A 21,161-nucleotide genomic window follows, 5' to 3' on the forward strand; every position below is an offset into this window, starting at 1 on the left:
GAACTCCTATGTAATTTGCTCTTGAATAGACCGTTTCTCTACATCTGCTCCATTGTGTTTAGTCAAAAGTTTTCGATTATCTCTGACTATGTTAATAGGGTGCATGTTCATTTCAGTGCCAAAATATTTCTGGGCTTTTGGATATTATTTTCCTTTGCAGTTCATAAATAAAGTGGAGGGACAGGATTTCAAGAATCGCATCATTTCTAACTTTGTATTGTTGATTTTATGGCCAGAAAAAGCTTTGTAATCTTTCAGCATATTCATGAATTAAATGAGTAAGTTCAAAGCACAGAACATTAGAAACAGATTTATGCGAAATTTATCTTCAACAGCAAATATTAGCACTGTTCTACTTACAGGAATATATTAGGAGCAAATAAAGTATTAAGGGCAGTTTAAGTTTCACTGTTTGACATAAAGTGATTTTTCTAATTCTCATGTAAAGTATCAGATTGCCAACAGTAAGTCGGGAAAAAAATTTTTAACAAAAGATTTTAGCTTTTCAGAATCTAGATTTAGTGTCTTCTAGCTAAAATTCTATTATGGCAATCTTTTAGATCAGTGTCTCAAATTGTTTTATTTTTTAATTGGGATGAAATTCACATAACATAAAAATAACCATTTTAAAGTTTATAATTCATTGACATTTAGTTCTCCAAGTTTTAAAATGCTAACCCAAATTAAAGTTGATTCATTACACGTTTTTCATTGTTATGAATACCAGTTATTATTGTAAGACATGAAAAAACTAAGAATCTCTTTTAAAAACTATATTTTTAAATATTGAATGAATGCTGGTGATCTCAAGTGCATTTTTCCCACAGTTTAACATTTGCACACAAGTTATCATATTCTTTTAATTCTTTCTAATTCTAATTCTAATGATAATTCAGGGAAATTTTGTATATTGCAAATAGTCCGTTTATCTTCAAGCAGCTTAAACTGTACTTGTGAAATAGACGTTTACTTTGCAGTAGGATTATAAAACATCTTACAATTCTTTGAAGGGATGTTACATTTTTAAAATTTATTTCAGCACCTTAGAATTGTGGATCAGTTTGCTGTAAAGTTCTTTTTGACATAAAATTCCTGTTTAATAGTACCTTGGTTTTCAGAGGCATTTGAGATTTATTATTCTATGATATCTAAATGTTATTTGTGGAATCAACATTAACTGCACTAGTCTAGATTAATTTTGATCTAGTGGGTAAAATAATGAATTCAAATGTAGAAAGGGAACCCTAAAATTAAAGAACCCCTTTTGAAACAAATAAAGAGTTAAACATTCCTTTAGGGAATTCTAAATAGAATTTGAAGGGAAAAAAATAAACTAACATTCCACATCCCTCACAGTGGCCCAAGTTCCATGAATATTGTATGTTATATCTGCTAGACAGGGCTTTCCTTGTCCAAGTCGGATTGTAAGGCAGTACCCAAGCCTTTGGGTCCAAGTTGAGGACAGCATCTCAGGGCACAAATGCCTGAATCTTTTAAAATCCTCTTTCCATGTTTGACAGGAAAGAACATTTTTAAGGGTACAGATTGTTGTTATTTTTCCATCATAATAATGCTATATAGATACCAAAGGAAATTTGAAAAGGAAAAAGAAAATGCATCAAAATATATATTTCCTTTCCAGTTTTTTTCACTGCATCATTTAATTCAAATATATTCAATACAGTTTTGCATTTTACTTTCTTAATATAATATAAACATTTTATATTAACATTAACTTTTCTTATATACTTCATCTTTAATAAGAGTTCAATGACATACTCCCTTTGTCTGGTGTCTGGACAGATGTGTAGAAAAATGGGGACACAAACTAAATGAAAAATAGGGTGGAAATGGGGGGGATGGAATTTTTGGGTGTTCTTTTTTACTTTTTATTTCACTCATTCATTTCTTTACAAATACTAACTGCTCCCACTGTTGCTGGGAAGCTCAGTGTTGATGGATGCTTCTTGCTTTCAGAGAGCTCACTATGAGTCTAGTGGGGGATTGGATAATAATACAGTCACCATACACAGTGACACTGGAGATACAGAAAGCCATCCAGATTGAGGGAATAGCATATGCATAGATGCAAAGGTTACTTGGGTAACAAAATACAGTAATTGGAAGGTGATTTGATCAGAAAAGTAGGAAGAAGCCAGTTCTTGGCGCTGAGTATTACTGTAGTACTCAAGTTAAATTTAACTTGAAAGTTATGAAATCCCATTAAATTATTTTTATGCAAAGGAATGACAAGATCAGATTGGATTATATATCGTGAACAGTGCAAAACAAAACATTTATTCATTAAAATAAAAATGAAATAGTCATTTTAATACTAAGGCCAAACCCCGAGGGACATATATTTTATAGAAATGTAAAAAGAATGGCTGGCTAAGAAGTAAATGGCATGACATGATTTTGGAAGTTGTTCAAATTTTCAAAATGTATGCATAAAAAATAATCATTTTACATGGTATACAAAGTGCTCAGAAAAATACTTCATACTCATATAAGTATATTACTTCAGGTTCACATGGTTACTGGCCATTGTTAGTTCAATTAAAAAAAATAAATAAAATTTAAAAAAAGAATGAAGACAAATAAATATATATTAGTCTTTGTCTTATATAGTTCCAAATTTTATTTAAAAGTTTTGAATATCCAGTATTATAATATGGAGAGAATTTTACTAGTGCATATTGAAACAATTGAACTACCTTCAATAATATATTTCAGCATTTGTGATGCCAGTTTTAGAAAGGTGATCTACCTGTATAGGATATAGTTTTATTAAAAATATCCATACATTAAGTGTAGAGCACAGAAAAGATATCAGTTTTCTATGAGATTGGATGAAAAGGTACCATTAGTATAATGTGTAGTCCTTGTAAAAGGCTATTAGAGGACAAAGAAAGAACTAATAAATGAAAATTATTTTCAGATTTTGTCCAAATTTGGTAAAAATATAAATGCATAGTGGTTGTTTTATTTTATTCATAATTGTATTCAAACATCAAAACAGACTATTTCCTGAATTTGATTTAATGGGACCAACCGAGAGGTGACAGTAATTGCCATAAAGCAAGTAATACACTGTCAGCAGCTTGCCACTACTCATGATTCAGGCACTTACTTTATCACTTTCTGTTTGTCCTTAGGTTCCACAGTATTGAATGCCTTGTAAATACTGATGTTAGATGATAGAGTGGAAATTTTTTTCTATTGGCAGGAACGGAAAAATATATTAAAAAATTGAACAGCCGCATTTCCGTGTGGCTTTAAGATCTTAATTGTATTGTCATAGGCATGATGTCTTTCTGTAGCTGAGCAATTTTTTTTGTCTGATGCTCTTGTTTTTGTTCAATGAAATTTAAAAAATAAAAATAGGGCTTCTAATATCTGCCAAAAAGCTTAAGATGTGAGTTTCCTTGCTATAGTGTAGACGAAATTGTTCAAATTCCTATACCTTCATACTTGCTTAAACCATCTCTAGGGTGCACCCTAAATTTGTGCCAATACACAAATTTCCCTTTTGATATATCAATATCTATACTTAACAGATTTTTTTAATAGCTCAATATGTCAGCTTTAGGTTAACATAACTAAGTTTAAATATTTTCTGAAGAAAGAAGAAATGCAGCATAATTAACCCAGAATTATTTATTCCGTGACTACATATATGTTCAGCAAAAGCTTTCTGGATAATGTCTGTCATCATTTTGTGTTTTAGTTGGCAAAAAGCCATTATTTAAATTAGTTTAGGCAACTGCATCTATTCTATAAAAGAGTTCCATGACCATGAAGGCTTTAAATTATATTTTAAAACTAACATTTGTATATCATAAAATTAATGTTTATTTTAATTCTGCTTTTAGCTATGGATCATTATATATAGAAATAATGAGAGAAGTTTGCATTATCCAAAATTTACATATTTTCTATTTAGTAAATGTATCAGGTCATAAAGGAGCCCCAGAAGCACAGGAATCTAGGAGGAAGTTGGCCAAAAATCTCTCAGTGTCTTAGACTTAGGTAGCTCCTACCTTGTGACACCAGTTTTCTCCATGTAGAAAAATGAACTTAGTAACTGACTAATTTTCCAATAGTTTATTTCAAACTGATCTGAAGTTGTTGGGTATTGAGCACTACTATGATTAAGTTTAATGCCACACCCCATCTTCTTGAAGGAAATCTGTCACAGAGCTACCCAGGGATAGCCTGGGCAGCCCTCTAAGTGTTTGAGGACTAAAATGTTTCCTTTCTTCTACAATTTAGCATTATTACCTTACTGTGCAAGCTGCACAGGTCAAGTTAGAGGAACTAACATTCAGTTAAGTAGTTTGCGTGCCTGCAAAACGATTATTGGACAAGAGAACTGCAGTCTAGTCCATGCACCATTGGCCAAGCCATGTTTCCTGTTGCAAGGCTGCCACTGCTAGGAGAAAGGAAGCACTGTTTTCTAATTTACCTGCTTAGAGGGCATGAATTTTTCCTAATCCATCTGAGCTGAGGGACACCTTTTACTAAACTGTGGCCTATCAGATGTCTGTTCCCAGGTCTTCCCCGTTTTGGTCCGCTGGTGCAAATTCTATACCTTGTATTGTGCCATAAAGGTCCTGGTTGGAGACACAGCTCCTCCTACTCAGGGAAGGGTCTGTTCATGCCTGGAACTTTGCTGTCTATATTGAGCTTCCATAGAATAAATTGCATTTGACCAAAACCCAACAATTCTCCAGATAGGGAATAATTTTCCAACATGGCATGGCCTCTGTCAGAAAGTAGATCTAAAGGTCTAAATGGTTTCAGTAGCATTATGTGCATTAACTACAGGTACATTGTTATTTCATTTATACATGTATATAAATGTAGTCATTTATTTTCATGTAACAGATTGTGATTGGACTATGCTAAGTGTTGAGAATGAAATCAAGGAAAGATCCTGAACCTGTAGGTGTTGTTTTGCCTTCTACTTGGTCAGTTCCATTGTCTCGTCTCACCCTTGTATCAAGTCAATGTAAAAAATACTCCAAAACTGTTTAAAATATCTCTCCTTTATATCCCCTCCTTCCTGGATGCCAGCCTCCCCTCTCTGTTAATTGAATGACTGAGTGACCTCTCTGCTACCAGCCCAGGCTTTCATGTTTGCATGAAATGCTCTGAACTTCCTAATTATCACTGCATGACAGTCATAGGACTCTGGTTAATGGACCTTTCAGTAGTGACCTAGAAGACCTATAATTTCTTCTTAATCCTTTGTGACCTTCTGACATTAAAATAGCTGACCAATTTAATTATTTTACAATGTTAAACAATAAGGTAAATTCAAGTATTAAATCTTAGACAGATATTTATCTTTTTTAATTCATAGGAAATTTGTATACCAGAATTTTGTAAAGAAAAAGAAAATTGCTTATATTTTCTAGACTTTTTAAGTTAAGATGAATTAATAAAAGCCTTGTCAAGTAAGTGTGCTTATAGGGCTGTAGGGAAAATGAATGTAACATACAAATTGTTGTTTTTACCTCCTAAGAAATTCCACTATAACCATTCATTATCCTAGTATAAAAGGTAGAAAGTCAGTGCTCTGAAATGCAATGAAAAATGGTAAGAATCCCATGGCTTTTAGAGAACATGACAATCATTAGGGAAGGAGGATTGCTAAAATTCTTGGGGTCTTTATCACAGGCAATAAGATACAGGTCTGAGTTATACTCAGAATAAGTTTGCTTCCCATAACTCACTACAAAGTGTTGGTGATGTTCAAATGATAAAATGTGCACGCAAATCTACGTACATGTTTATGTGCTTTCAGGAAGGCCCATTAGTGAGAGTAGACTCCTGAGGCTTTATGCAAATACAGCTTTCCACCACGTAATGCTAAATATGGCCACAGTTGTTTACAATGAATCTTTGTGTAATAATCTTGTGAACCTGTGTTGCCATGATAACTTTGTAATGTAAAACTTGATTTTTAATTTCTCTTTTTAGTGAGGAGAAAATCACCATTCGTCTCTCTTAGCCTATAGATACATTTTGTTGCATAAAATTATAAATAATATCTTCATTGATCTAACCTAAAATTAGTTTAAAATACCTTCAAAAATTGCAAGAAGCCTACGGGCACCTCCTAGATTCATGACATAAAGTATATAACAATATTTATTTTTATACTTATTTACCCTTTTCAGGAGAAAGGAAGACAACAGTGTCCTGCACAAAAATCATGAACAAAAATATCAGCATTGTGGACAACAAGAAATGCAAATACTTAACCAAGCCAGCGCCACAGATTAGAAAGTGCAATGAGCAACCATGTCAAACAAGGTAACCCCATTCTATCAAACATTAAAGGAGTGTTTGGCCAATAAATTTCTTTAAATACACTCAAATTATTAAGAAATTTTATTTCCTACCAAACAGTGCAAAACAACATGTAGCAGAATGTGAGGTTTTAAATAGCAAGGTCTAAGAAAACAAGATAATAGACCTCAGGGAAAATAAGCATTGGAGCTGGAAGACTTTGTGCTCCCTGAACTGTCGAAGCAACCTCATGACCAGGTGGAGAAAGGGGGGGATGAATTAAAATTATTTAATAACCTATAGTCACTTCTTCAAATTTCAGCTTATTTGATTAATTTACTTTTTTCCTTCTTGAGTTCTCTGAAACGGCGTGTTAGAATTTGCCAGGGGTGATGTAAACCAAAACAGGATGTTCAGAACCCGGACCCTCCAAGTGGAAAAATGGTGGCAGCATGGTTCTTTCAGTTCCCAAGGCTAAATCCGCACTCCCTCTGCCAGAGTTTGCACTGTGGTCTGCCCAATTTCTGATCTCTGATCACTCAGTTCTTGCACGGGGTCCTTGTTAATGGATGGTTGGTTGCTTTGATCTCCTCTGACTTCTCCCAATGAGCATTCAGCAACAAACCAGTCAAGAACTCATGATATGCAATGAAACAGAAAATCTGAGCTGTTAAAAGTGGGGTAATCTCCATCTATTTAGGTCTTCTTTAATATTTCTCAGCATTGTTTTATGGTTTGAGATAAAAGTTTTGTACACCTTTTGTCAGATTTATTTCTGAGTATTTCCTGTTTTTGATACTGCTTAAATGATACTGATTTTAATTTTCAATTTCTAGATGTTCATTATTAAAGTGACTTTTTAGTTCTAGTAATATTTTTGCATACTGCATTGGATTTTCTATGTAGTTGATCATATCATCTGCAAATAAAGACAGTTTTATTGCTTCCTTTCCAAAAAAAAAAAAAAAAAGTGGGATAAAAAGGCCATGCCGTGGTCAATGGAAGATGAGGCATAGATGAATGATTGGAACTAATTAGCATGGCTCTCATCCCAGGGCTCTTGAGAATCCATCAAATTGATGCTGGGCTGAAGTGGGGCTCAGCCTTCAAAGGAAGGTAGGTGACCCCAGTGTCAAAAGCCCTAAAACCTTTTAGGGATGAGATGATAAGCATGGGGTGAGGCTAGGTTGACTCCTCTGGAATACGCTGTCCTGACCCCCAGTGATTTCTTGATGCTTAAAGAGTTATGGTGTGGTCATGAGTTCTTAGGTAGTTAGGCAGAGAATTGTTCTGCCCATCCCCTCAAAGCCTCTGCAGTGGAGTCACAAATTTACACACATTATGACTGATTCAGATATGCAAGAATTTGTAGCTTTGTTGTGGTCTGTAACTAATATATTCTTCTTCATGACCCCCCAACACAATGATGAAATATGGGAGAGAAGAGGTATAAAGGAGGGGGAGGAACAAGTTGCCATTTAAACATTTCTCAGGCTTTTCTGTCTTAGTGTCATCCAGGCAAATGCTCAGTTTTTCAGGTTTCCCTCCTCCCCCTGCTTTCTCCCCTTCTGATGTAGCATTGCATCCTGAGTTCCCTCTACTGCTGACTCATTGTAAAACTCAATTCTTAAGGCTTCCAGATCTGTCTCCTGCTGTGTTAATGACAGCTTAAAATAATTCAAAAAATACTTTCTTTCTCTACAAAGTTGAAATTTTACAACTTGCTTTTCTGTAGATTCAATGAATTTAAAGTATTGAAAGTGTATGATCCACTTTTCCTTTCATTTGCATTCATACTTTAATAATCCTTCCTCCCCAGGCAATTATAGGATTTAAAAAGAAAGCTAGCCCATAGGACTGTGCAACAAAAAGAATGGAAGGAAAAATGATAATGTAAAAAGATATGCAAAAGAGAAAAGTACATTGATATATTTTCAATAGTGTTAGATAATGTTGCACCTGCCTGAATATATGCTTTTCAGTCTAACTCCATAAATAGGTGAACTAATAAAACTTATTTATATGAGGCAGTGTAAGAATCAACAGGAAGGGTGAGCTGGGGAATTATTGTAACCTACTGTCAGGTCCATGGGTCCTTTTCAGTCAGGGCTGGACAGAAACATAAGCAGAGTATTTGGCCTTTTCCCTGTCGGCTAAAGAATCTAGGTCTTTTATTATGCCTAAGAATTATCTCTCTTTCTGGTAAACACATAAATACTGAAATGCTAATTTACCTTGTGTTTCATAATTCATTACAGTATTTCAAAACGCCATTTGTATATATACCCTAAAATGTTTCCATTTTGAAAAAAGAGCAACATCTTTTTCTCTTGCATGAGAAAATCTTAAATAAGTTGGATCTGCCTGAGGCCTAGCATATTTGTCCCTTTGTAACCATCTGTGAAGAATCAGAGTGTATAATACACACCATTTATTGTTCATTCACTGAACTTGGCTATTTGGGGGAAATATGCCTTGATAATGACTTGGTAAATGAATAATTTCAGAAGGTGAGTACATTTCTGAGTGAGAATTTTTTTTGCAACTGGAGATTGGAATTATCTTCCTTTCCTCCGAAAGGGAGGCAGTATATTCTGAACCACCAAAAAGCTAAATCAGTGAGGTTAACCAAAATATTGGAAAGAAATTGACATGGGCAGCTATTAAAAGTGATCACATGAAAACCTCCCTTACTGGCTTAATAAAACCTTTATCTCTCGTGCCCTTTGTCTTTCTCCACACAAGTAAAAAACATTCTAATTCCCATATACATTTATCAAAAAAGTCATCAAATGACCTGATGAAACCCCTTGTGTTAAATATAAAATATGCTGATTAACTAGTAATATGCATCAAATGTAAAACATACCAATTAACTATAAAATAGTTCTCTAAGAAGAGTATTGAAGATAAAGAAATGGGATGATTCCAAATTAGGTGGATTCTAAAATACAAAATATTTTTTTCCTCAGTGGATTATGTTTTATATTTTAGTTCTGAATTTCTGAGCAATTTTCACAAGAATATAAAAAGGAAGTTTTTATCATTAAATTGGGGATCTCTGAAATTTATTTTATTTCAAAAATATGAGTCTGAAATTATAAAATTACTTATCTCTTGAATAGTATCTTCTGGGTTTCAAAATTGGGGAGAAAAGTGTATAGATGAGTTCATACTGTGCTTAATGGATGGGTATTCTTAGGCAGAAATATGAAGCAGAAACTAAACTAAACTAAATTTGGAAGACAAATATTCATTTTAGGAAAAACCCAAGAGAGGACTCCAAAGCAAAATGTGGTAGGTCTTCATCATATCTGGTGGACTAGCAAACAAGAACCTTGTTAGAGGCAGTGCTGGAGTACTGATGTTATCGTGAAATTTGTCCTTTTTTCAGTAATAGAAGCAGAAAAGTTTAGAATAAAACCATCTCAAAAATGAGTAAATTAGGCTGTAGCACAAGTGACTGCTTAAGATTTATATCATTGCCAGGAATACTTGGGTTTAAGTAAATTCAGAATAATTGAGCCTGTTTCTATAAAACATAAAGAGAAACATAAATTCCATTTCAAGAAAGGTTTAATGAGAAGGTTTCAGGGAAAGCATTATGGATGCTCAGAAGAATATGACATTGGTCTCTGCTTTTGAGAACCTTATGTACTAATAAGGAAGAAAACTCAAATTCTTTAAGGAACCTTTGATCCCCTCCACTTCCCTAGGGAACATCTCCTGAGTACCCTGGGAGTATTAGAAGCCAGGTGACAGAGGGCAGAGGAGAGGACAAGCCCTGTTGGTTGGATGGAGCAGGGCTTTGTTGTGGGGGGTAACGATGACAGGAAGACTTTCTAGGCATGGGGTGCTACATGTATAAATGCAATGAAGTGAAAACAAAAAGCATTGGGTAGCAAGCTGAACATAGGGTTTATTTTCTAAAGAAATGGGAGATGAGGCCAGAGAAATATATGTAAAGTAAAAATAATCTTTACATATATTTCTCTCTATGTAATATACTGTATACTGAGTCCCTGTTCTATGGCAGACACTATTATGATAATCAACCCTTTTACAGATGAGAAAATGGACACTTAAACAGCTGCTAAGTGTTGTTTCAATATTTGCTTTACTTTTCAGATGGATGATGACAGAATGGACCCCGTGTTCACAAACTTGTGGAAAAGGGATGCAGAGCAGACAAGTGGCCTGTACCCAACAGCTGAGCAATGGAACTCTGACCAGAGCCAGGGAAAGGGACTGCACTGGCCCCAAGCCCGCCTCTGCCCAGCGCTGTGAGGGCCAGGACTGCATGACCGTGTGGGAAGCTGGAGTGTGGTCCGAGGTGCGGTGCACACCACCTTTCTGCTCCTTCTCCTCTGACTTGTAGCATGTATAGGGTGGTGGTGTATCATCTCCACAATCTCTCTGAGTTAGTGGATACATTGTTTTCAGTCCTATCTATTGACCCTGCTGAAAATAAAAGGAAAATGCTCCTGATAAAAATTTTGAAAATATAAAAAGATACTTAGTTTTTCTTCTATAAAAACTGGCTCATATTTTATGTCCATTTTTAGAATCCTGCTTTTTCACTTATACACTGTGGTGTACTCTTGGGTAGACACATATTAAAATACACATTTGACTGATCGCACGTTCCTGAACATTTAAAAGGAAAAGAAGAAGAAAGGAAATTAACACTTAACAAACATGTTTTGTGAGCAACTCTGTTTTGACTTTACATTTACTGTATCATTTATATTTAATTGCCAATGCAAGAAAAGTTGGCAGTTTACCATTTTATAATTGAGGGTGATACAGCTCAGAGAAATTAACTTCTCCAAAGTCAGCCACCCGTATGGTAGCCCTGAGATTTGAAACCCAGTGCTGTCTAAATGCAAAGCACATGCCCATTTGCTACACCCATGTCAGCAAGCTTATAGAGTGTAGCATGCAGGTGTGCTCTATGCTGAAATGGTGTGATTTACTTTGTTTTATGATACCTGATCTTTGGGTAATCATCAAAACTATGCATCACCAGTTTATTGGCTGCCTTGAAGCATTTTAGGTGAAAGTATGGGTGCATGTGCAGACACAGCCACACACAAATATACTCATTCACATAAACAAACTCACTCTCACGCCCACACACACAGAATGAAATCATCCATCCTCTCAGTTTCAGACTCTTAAATGGAATGTAAAAATGACAAGTAGAAAACACTATGTTGCAGTAAATAGCCATACTTTTGAAATTGGAGATAAAGTGGCTAGGAAAATAAGTTTATGAATATTCTTTGATTAACCCTCCCCCAAAAAAGTACATTAGAAAATAGCCTGATGTGTTTCTTACTTTTCTGAGCTGTACCTCAATGCTTAATACATTCTTCTTCATATGGGGTGTGTGTTTTGAAGAATGAATGCCATATCATCTTTCACATCAAAATGAATCAGTTCAATCTGGAAAGGAGACTCACAACAGCATCAGAGAAATGACAATATCTCTCCTTCCCAGCCTAACCATACCATTTTTGCAAACTCTTGAGAACATAGGTCAGCAATATTCTAGGAAGATACTTGGCAACACCTGGAAAAAATGATAAATCTCAATAAAATACGGCAAATAAAATATTTCTCTTGTTTAAATTTAGTTTTAAAATGGATTTTTATGGATGAGGGTTAGTTTCAATTTCAAAAAAATAAAATCTAAAATTAAAATGTCAAAACACAATGTATAGCCACTTTAAAGCTCAACATACTCAAATACAACTTATAAATTATTTGAGCAAGTTTAGTATATTTAAAATGTGACTAGTGCCACATTCAAATTTTCAGTAACCCAACTATTGTCAAAGCCTTCAAAGTGTGAACAGGACAGTGAGTTCTGCATCTGCCTCTCATCACTGCTCTGAGCAGTGATTTGGGTCAGTGTGGTTATTCCTGTATAACATCATTGTTAAATGTATACCCCTAACCCTTCCTTTGGAACTTTTCCAGTCACAAAAGTAATGGCAGTGTTGGTTGCTGCTACAGAATCAGGGATGTTTCCTTTGGAAAATAGGGATGCTATATGCAGATTCCATAGTAAGAGAGCAGGGATGCCAATGAGAGAGTAAGTAGCACCCGGAAAAGATCAGTGGAATATACATGTGTGCTTCATGTCTGTGATATCACTACTGTCAATCATGCATACACTGTTTATGAAATTAACCAAACTATTTTTCAACTATCCATTTACCATTTAGAATGATGCTTTCTAGGGGTATATAATTGTATAAAGAAATTCTTCATCTTACTTTTGCTTTAGCTAAGATATATTCTTTTTTTTTTTTTTTTCAGTTTTAAGATCTGTTAGTGAGAAATGTCTTTCTTACAATACCAATCAGATTTTGGCATTTTACACTTTGATCATTGTGTATCCTTTATCTTTCATAAATAATCCCTTTCTTTACTTTCTGTGATAATGGCTCCATGCTCCTGGAACCCCTTTACCTCCAACACTTCACCCTCTGGCCTTCGTACTGGTGCCCAGTCCCGTGCGCCCCTTATTCTTATGCTTTACTCTTTTATCTCACTTTCACGTGGATGGATAGACTTGTGAGAGATGATTCAAAACCAGCGATTCACATGATTTGATCTGTAGGCCATATCTCCTCATCAAAGTCATTATCCAACCCCTCTAATGTTATCTTCCAGTGCTCAGTCAAGTGTGGCAAAGGTGTACGTCATCGGACCGTGAGGTGCACTAACCCTAGAAAGAAGTGTGTCCTCTCCACCAGACCAAGGGAGGCTGAGGACTGTGAGGACTACTCAAAATGCTATGTGTGGCGAATGGGTGACTGGTCCAAGGTGAGTCATTCTGTATGTTCTCCGTATTAGGTTTCAGTAATGTCAGCATCACCCTAGCTACTGTAACCATGGGATGTGGATTCAAATGCCGACTCTGCTAGTTGTGTGTTCTTGATGATCTCTACGCAACTGTGTGAGAGATTAAGTAAGATAAAATGTATAAAGGACTCAACACTATCCTTGGTACAAGGGCTCCAAATATAGTATCCTTATTATTGTTTTGTTGCTCTTTTTGTTGATATGGTTCTTTCTCAGAATATTTTTGCATAAAATGTTTCTAATAGATAGTCATGATACTATCAGAGAAGTAAATCTGAAATACAATTAAGGAATGTGCTATCAGAACCAAATAAAGACAATTCACAGCTTAATAGGTAAAAGGCGGTCTTTTCCCTCCAATTTTCTTGGTTGTGCAGAGCAGACATGAAAAAGAATAGAATTTTTGAAGACCTTTGGTTAAACCAAGTGGTCACAATTCATTTGGCAGATGAATAGTAAATTTAATTTTGTGATAATAGTAATTCTTATTTAAAATTTTTATGAGTAACGTAGGGACCCATATATAAAGGGGCTATAGAAAGTAGCTCATATCTTCATTCTATCAAGTGTGAGTAAACCCTCTGTTGTAAGATAAAAATCTGATCAGATCTGGATGAAAGAAGCTTTTAAATACTTGTTTTCAGAAGTGTATTAATGTAATGATCCTCTAGGTGTTGCCACATTCAGCTTGGATACTTTATGCTGCTTGTCACAGAATCATAAAATTCTAGAATTGAGAAGAGATGTAATATGCCACTCCATCCCCTTTATTTCATAAATGAAAAAAATATGTTGGTATGGAGGGTGGTGGTCATTTATCAGTAACCCTAAAACAGATCATTCTGGGAGATCTCTTTTCAATGGATAAAGCACTGTGGTTATCCAGCTTGCCCAGCTTGGCCCAAAATAAAATCCCCGACATTTAAACTCTAAGCTTTTTTTTCTTGAGCTTATTTATGCCTTTCTTCCCTAATGAAAGTTTTGCACATTAGTACCACATCTGAGTTCTCAGTAAACTACTCTCTCTTTCTATTACTTGCAACGTTCAAAGTTGAAATTGGAACTCTTTCTTGAAAGGATGCATACTTACTACAGAATTAAGAAATAGCCCAATCCGTGCAGATTTTAACTAGTAAGCCATGTAAGGAAACTGACACTTCAGAGTAAATAGCATTTAGGAGCATCAGATTCAAAAATAATCACAGCTATTTCTGTTATGTTCAGGTTTTTTTCCCCCCAAATCTTTAAGTGAGTGAAATAGAAGAGAATGATAGAGAAAGGTATTGACTTGGAAGTCAGGAGACCTGGGGAGAGTTTTAGTCTCCCTCTTTCATAAATGCATAAAATGGTTAAACCATTGAATACCTTTGCATCTTTGTTTCCACATGAGTAAAATAAGGAAAAGAGACAATGTCAGCGTTTTCAAGCTACTTCTGCGTTAGTGTATTTAGCATTGAAGGTATCAGATTGGATGAGGAAGTTGAGAAAGTACTTGCTGGAAAAGGGTTTGTTTCGTTTGGTTGATGAAATAAATACCAGACAAGTTTTCTTTAAAAGAAATAATTCAATTCTGCTCTAAGAAAAAAATTGAAAATCACTAAAATAAATGAGCTATATTTGTTCCAACTTGGACAATTAATTGAAATATTTTAAATGATGAATGCTAACTCCAATTAATAAAAAAATTTTGTAATGCAAGAAACAAGATCCAGGTTTTATTATAATTTATGACACACAACTGTAGGCTCCTACATCACTGTGTATGGAAATGACTAGTAGGTCCTATTTGCATGACATATATTATTACTTCTGATTAATAAAATGTGCCTATTAGGTGACCTCTGGTTAAAACATAGGAAAACCCCAAATTATAAGGGGAGATCATAAAGAGCATTGAGTTTGTTTTGTTTGTGTTAAACCTGAAAAAGTGTATTTTTCAATTTTATTACAATTATGTGTATGTAATTTTTAAATATACTTGAATTAGATTTCTTTAAATTTGTTTAGTTGTGTTACTGTATTGCTACCCATTGAGAACGTACCCTTAATGAGTGAGTGAGCAAAGAAATGAGTAACTCCAAAAAGATTCATCTTTATTCCTGCCTTTTTACCTTTGTTGGTGCATTTCTTTTTTTGCTTATTTAGAGAATCCAGCATATTTTGTGTTCTTTTATCTCATTAGGAATCTCTTTATATGAATATGCATCTGCCCTTTTCCTTAGAGCCATTTTCTCCCTCTTCATTTATGACAGGGCTCAGCAGCTCAGTTTCAAACAGCAGCTTGCACAAATTAAAGCCAGTGGCTCCATGTGGATTTTATTGATTCACCCTCTTTTATACCCCTGAGATATCACTTTCATATTACAATGAGGACCATCCCCAAATAACTACAGAGAAAGAAAGTAATGTTGTGATCATTAGGTTTCAGTGATTAAAGTATTCATGGACAAAAGAAATATACATAGATTCTTATCAGCTATGTCTCTGGAACAGGAATAGCAGCAAGATATGTGCTTTGCAAGCTCCTCTGAGGTCATTTAACCTGGCAGTTTCACTCAAATTCTAATTACATTTTAAAACTAGTGATAAACCTAGGTGGACTTAAAATTTAGCCTTAGATTGGCTTTTATCTGGAATATTCAATGTACTATCTATAAAGTCTGGCTTTGAAACCCTGCTTTCCTCTTGATAATATAAATGAATCATTAGGAAAATCAATTAAAAGAAAAAAAGTCCCTATATTTTCCCATTGCCTATGAACCAGTGCTCACTCTTGATTAAAATGTAATGTTGACTAAATGGAGGCTTGTTAAGAATATGGATTAGCCTCGAACTATGTATACTGCATGTGTGTCATCCTAGGTGATCTCTAGCATTTATATTTTGGGTGGTTTTGTGTAAACAATGGAAGAATTGCTCTTAGCTTGAGAGAGGAAATAAATGGATTCAGGTATGCTCAGAGAGAAGAATCTCCTTTGTGATAAAATTATTACCTCTGATTCATAAGTATATGGGATGCAGTCTTTGTTTAACACTCATGTTTTTTTTTCATTGAGACTAGAGTTGTCAAAAATAGAACACAAACATGTGGCTGCTTTGTTCTGGCTTGGATTAACCATTGACACAAGTGTATGCCTCACTCAGTCTATAACTCTGATAGAGATACAGCCTTAGGGCCTTTCTTGGGAGAGGAAGACATGACCCATATGTTTCCTGAGAATATAAATCTGCATTCACTCATTTCAGCTGTCTTAAGTATGCAACACAGGCTTGAAAAATAACACAGGCCTTTATGGTTAATGATATGCTGACATATTTTCTGCCTGTATTTGGACTTGCTGCCTTTGTATGGACTTTTACAATTTCTGGGTTTCATTATTGGAGGTAGAGTAGCAAATAAAACAATTTTTTTTTAATCTACCTGTTACATGGCATTTAGTCCTTTATGAGGGTTTTAAAGAACTCACTCTTCTGTGCAATATTAACAAGTGTTTTATACTCTTTCAAGTGAATTTTAACAAGACACAATACATCTTGGATTTGCATATAATTATTCTAGCACAATTCTTAGGCTTAGTCTGTACAATTCAATTCAAATTATTTAGTCCTTTAACATTCTGGGAAATGAATATTTGGGTCACATGTCATATTATGCATATTAGTAGTTTTTTTCGACAAGAGATTATAAGTCTTTTGAGATAATGTAATTGAAAATAAGGCTGTCATTATGGTAAATCATTTAAGGTTGTTTTAATTATGCAGACTGCAAGGTGTGTCTTTGTCTAGAAGTGATAAATATAAAGCTTTCAGTATAATGAATTAATCATTTTTAATTTATCCTGGAAAAGAAACCATAGTTATATCTAATATATTCAGATGAATAGAAGATAAATTAGATGAGGAATCTAGAAATCAATGTAATTCCTCCTAAAAGAGAGGAGAAATATTTTAGTCCAAAGAATTGTGTCTTAGTCAGGATTCTCTAGGGGAACAAAAGCCAACAGGAGATATCTGTAAATATTATGAAATTTTTCTAAGAATTAGCTCATACAACTGTGGAGGTGGGCATGTTCAAATTCTATAGGGCAGGTCGCAAGCTGGGAACTCTGATGAAAGTTTTCCATGAACTCCCTGGGAGGAGCTGGCTGGCTGAAGTAGAGATGGAAATTTTCTCTTCTCACCTCTGAAATCATCACTTCTCCTTTTAAAGCCTTCAACTGATTGGATGAAATGCCTCTCCTTGTTGAAGGCAGTCTCCTCAATTGATTGTAGGTGTAATCAGCCATAGATGCAATAGACTTACCGATGATTTAAGTCCCTGAAATGTCCTCACAGTAAAAATCAGGCTGGTGCTAGTGTGACCAAACAGCTGGACACTATAACTTGGCCAACTTGACACGTGAATTTGACCATCACACATGCTTTACAACTAAAAATTGTATTTAAGTTAATAGGAATTCTACTTATTCTGAGGTCATTCACAGTCTGAAGATTTTCTAGTTTCATGTAGTTAGAATTCTCAAAATGATGTTTTACAATAATTTTTTTTGCCTTTTTGCTGGAAACAATTTTGTGGCTAGAATTCAAAATAAAATACATTGGTTGCTTAATAATTTATTTTTGTAAGTATAAAATGTGTATACATTTATAGTAAAAATAATTTATTACTAATGCTATTGGAAACCACTTGATGTTACATTGTCCTAGTTCTCTAGAATAAATATGGGGAAATTAGTGTCCCCATTCCTGAGAAGTATGCATTCTACTTTTCTTGAACTTTTTAAAATAAGTTCAAGAGTAGACTATATAAATTAATCAAGTAAATTATACCACCTCTCTTTTTAAGTGTTACTTGCATAATCAAGCCTCATAACCTTAATGTGTTGCCATGTTGCATAATCAATAAAGTAAATCAACTCAAAACAGGCACGTCCAAGATCATAGAAAACACAATTTTTTGAAATATTCCTAACTGACATAGGTAAAATAAGTCTAGAAAGACAAATAGAAGATTTATTACTGTTATTTTGTACTTACCTTTATCTACTTTGGTCAGTAGCTAAATTAAATGCCTGGATTTTACCTTTCTGGGGCTTAAAAAAAAAAAAAACAAAAACAAAAATACAACATCCGTTTGTCTATTATTCTTTGATATGGTAAATTCTTACAGTTGGAGCATGTGAATTGAAGCTCTCAATATGTTAATGGAGCAAAAAGCTATTCCCAAATCTGATAGGGCCTTTGTCCTAACCTTCCCCCTCATTCTCTTAGCAGTACCGTCTGCCTTCTATTTTCTGCACAGAAGCTTACCTCTCCTTAAAATTGACATTGACAGTGCTGATTGTGTGCTGACTTTTCACAGTTGGTAGGAATTTATAAGTAATCACTGAAGATATTTCTTTCCACTAAAGGGAAAATCTTTCAGTAAATCTTTGAAGGAAATTTAAAGAAACAAACCTTGTTCTGATGCAATCAAGACCACCTAAACTAGATTACTATGTAAACAGCTTATGTACCTCCACAGCCTCGTGTTTTTGCACCAAGTCAAAAGGGGCAAATGGAAAAGCACCAGATCCAGAAACTCCAAAAGGAGAAATTTCTTGCTGCCCTGTGGCCAAGCTAATTCTCAGACCTTAGGATTATGGATTCCCACATGTTTTGACTGACCCAGTGCTAGCTTATACACTACTGTCCACTTCCACCCCGTTAAAATCAACTTGCAAAGTGTTTTGGACTCCAAATGAGGATATGTATAGCTTCCTGGTTTTCATACAACTAAATTAAGTGGGTTTTTACACTTAAGGGAAGCTCAATCACCTGTCAGAACTATTTCCCATTCAAATTTAGAGAAAGAGCAGCAACAGCAAATGAGCAAATTAATACTCCAGTAAAATGTAAAAATAAAAGAAAAACATTGTCACCTGAAGCTTGAGAATTAGAGGAATGGATAAAATGAGAACTGCTGTAATGAAGTAAATACATTGTCAAGTAGATATGTTAATAAAATGGATATATCCTAGTGTGCTGGTTTGAATGCATATCTCCCCCAGAAAAAGCCATATTCTTTGATGCAATCTTGTGAGACAGACATGTTAGTGGGGATTAAGTTGGAACATTTGGATTAGGTTGTTTGCATGGAAATGTTCCCCACCCAACTGTAAGTGATAACTGATGAGATATTTCCACGGAGGCGTGGCCCCACCCATTCAGGGTGGACCTTGATCAGTGGAACCATATAAATGAGCTGACAAACAGAAGTATCTCAGTGCAGCTGTGAGTGACATTTTGAAGAGGAGTTACAGCCAAGAGGGACACTTTGAAGAATGCACAGAAGCTGAGAGAGGAGCTGCAAATAAGAGACAGTTTGAAAATGGCCATTGAAAGCAGACTTTTGCTCTGGAGAAGCTAAGAGAGGACAAATGCCCCAAGAGCAACTGAGGGTGACACTTTTGAGGAACTTCAGCCTAGAGAGGAACGTCCTGGGAGAAAGCCATTTTGAAACCAGAACGCTGGAGCAGATGCCAGCCACGTGCCTTCCCAGCTAACAGAGGTTTTCCGGACACCATTGGCCATCCTCCAGTGAAGGTACCCGATTACTGATGTGTTACCTTGGACACTTTATGGCCTTAAGACTGTATCTGTGTAGCCAAATAAACCCCCTTTTGTAAATCCAATCCATCTCTGGTGTTTTGCATTCCAGCAGCATTAGCAAACTACAACACCTAGTAACCTGAATTATTATTTTTTATAAGGAAAAAAAATGTTTATTTAAAGGAGACTGCATTCCCAAAATTGTGTTCCATGAAAAACTCATCTGTTGGGATGTTAAAGGAAGAAAAGTTGTTCTTTAGTCTTTCTGTATGGGAAATGCTGGAATTAAACAATATAAGCAAATACTCTTTCCATAGGATTTTTCAGATCCTTTAACATGCTTCTGTACTTGGTAATCATGAAGAGGAAACTTTGGTGTTAGTATTTTCCTCTTTTTTTTATTCTTTTTTACCAAAGATAACTTTTGCAAACCGTATTATCAGTTTGTTACCCAGCTTTTAGAGAACTCATGTTAGATTATTCAAAGTTCAAAGACTGGTTAGTTACATAAATGTTCCAGCTATAGGAAATTTGTAGATTGAAACCAGGCTGGAATTATCTGTATTCTAGAAAACTATTCTGGCATAGAGTTGGCATTTCTATTCAGAATTATTTTTTAACTATGTCTACAAATCTGTCCTATGGTATGGTATCAATGCAGTATGGTATTTGGAAAAGATAACTGCTTACAAATTAAGTAATTAAAAAAATTCATATAAGACAGGAAAACTTGAGCAATATGGAGCTATAACACTGAAAGCTATCATTAAGTCAGATCAATCAACCAGTTAAAGTAAGCAGATACTTTGGCTTGGTTTTAAAGCATTTGGACATTTAGGACACCTACCCCAAGTTATCCTAAAGAAGAGGTATTTTGCATTATAGGAACATTTACTTTGAAAACACTCTTGTCTCTGAGTCAACTATTCACACTACAGAAAGTATTGTTAATCATAAATAGGATTCTATTCCTCAATTAATACATTCTATTGGAATGTTTATGAAAATCCAATGAGCACAATTGACTACTCGCCATTCTACCTGGAGAAGGTAACTGACTTTGAAACCATGCAGATAATATTCCAGACTATTGGCTGTCAAAATTTTCTGTCTCTGTCTCTTTGCACTGCCAGATAATAGGAAAAATTTCACATTACTATCACAATTCTTTTAAAAATCTCCTGAGAGGCTTATCTTTTGTTCCCTAGACATAGATAAAGAATGAAAAATTGACTTTCCAATACTTTTCAAATTACTCAGAATAGTCAAATGCATTTGGTTAGTATGATTGAACCCAGCTAAAAGAGAATGGGAGACACATAGGATCTGTATATATCTTCTATCTAAAGAAAATTTATAATGTACAGGTGGAAGTAATTTGTCTCTTTCTGCCT

At 34.8% G+C, this 21,161-nt stretch overlaps 1 protein-coding gene across 1 annotated transcript in view; it reads left to right on the plus strand.

Annotated features, from left to right (window-relative positions):
- ADAMTS19 (ADAM metallopeptidase with thrombospondin type 1 motif 19) overlaps positions 1–21,161 on the plus strand; it is a 274,154-nt gene that overhangs the window by 234,167 nt on the left and 18,826 nt on the right. The window contains exons 19-21 of the mRNA XM_037802030.1: positions 6,189–6,324; positions 10,429–10,633; positions 12,985–13,137. Coding sequence (XP_037657958.1) covers positions 6,189–6,324; positions 10,429–10,633; positions 12,985–13,137 — 494 coding nt within the window. The remainder of the gene's footprint in view (positions 1–6,188; positions 6,325–10,428; positions 10,634–12,984; positions 13,138–21,161) is intronic.

Source organism: Choloepus didactylus, chromosome 13, assembly GCF_015220235.1.
Source record: "Choloepus didactylus isolate mChoDid1 chromosome 13, mChoDid1.pri, whole genome shotgun sequence".
NCBI classification, from domain to species: Eukaryota; Metazoa; Chordata; class Mammalia; order Pilosa; family Megalonychidae; genus Choloepus; species Choloepus didactylus.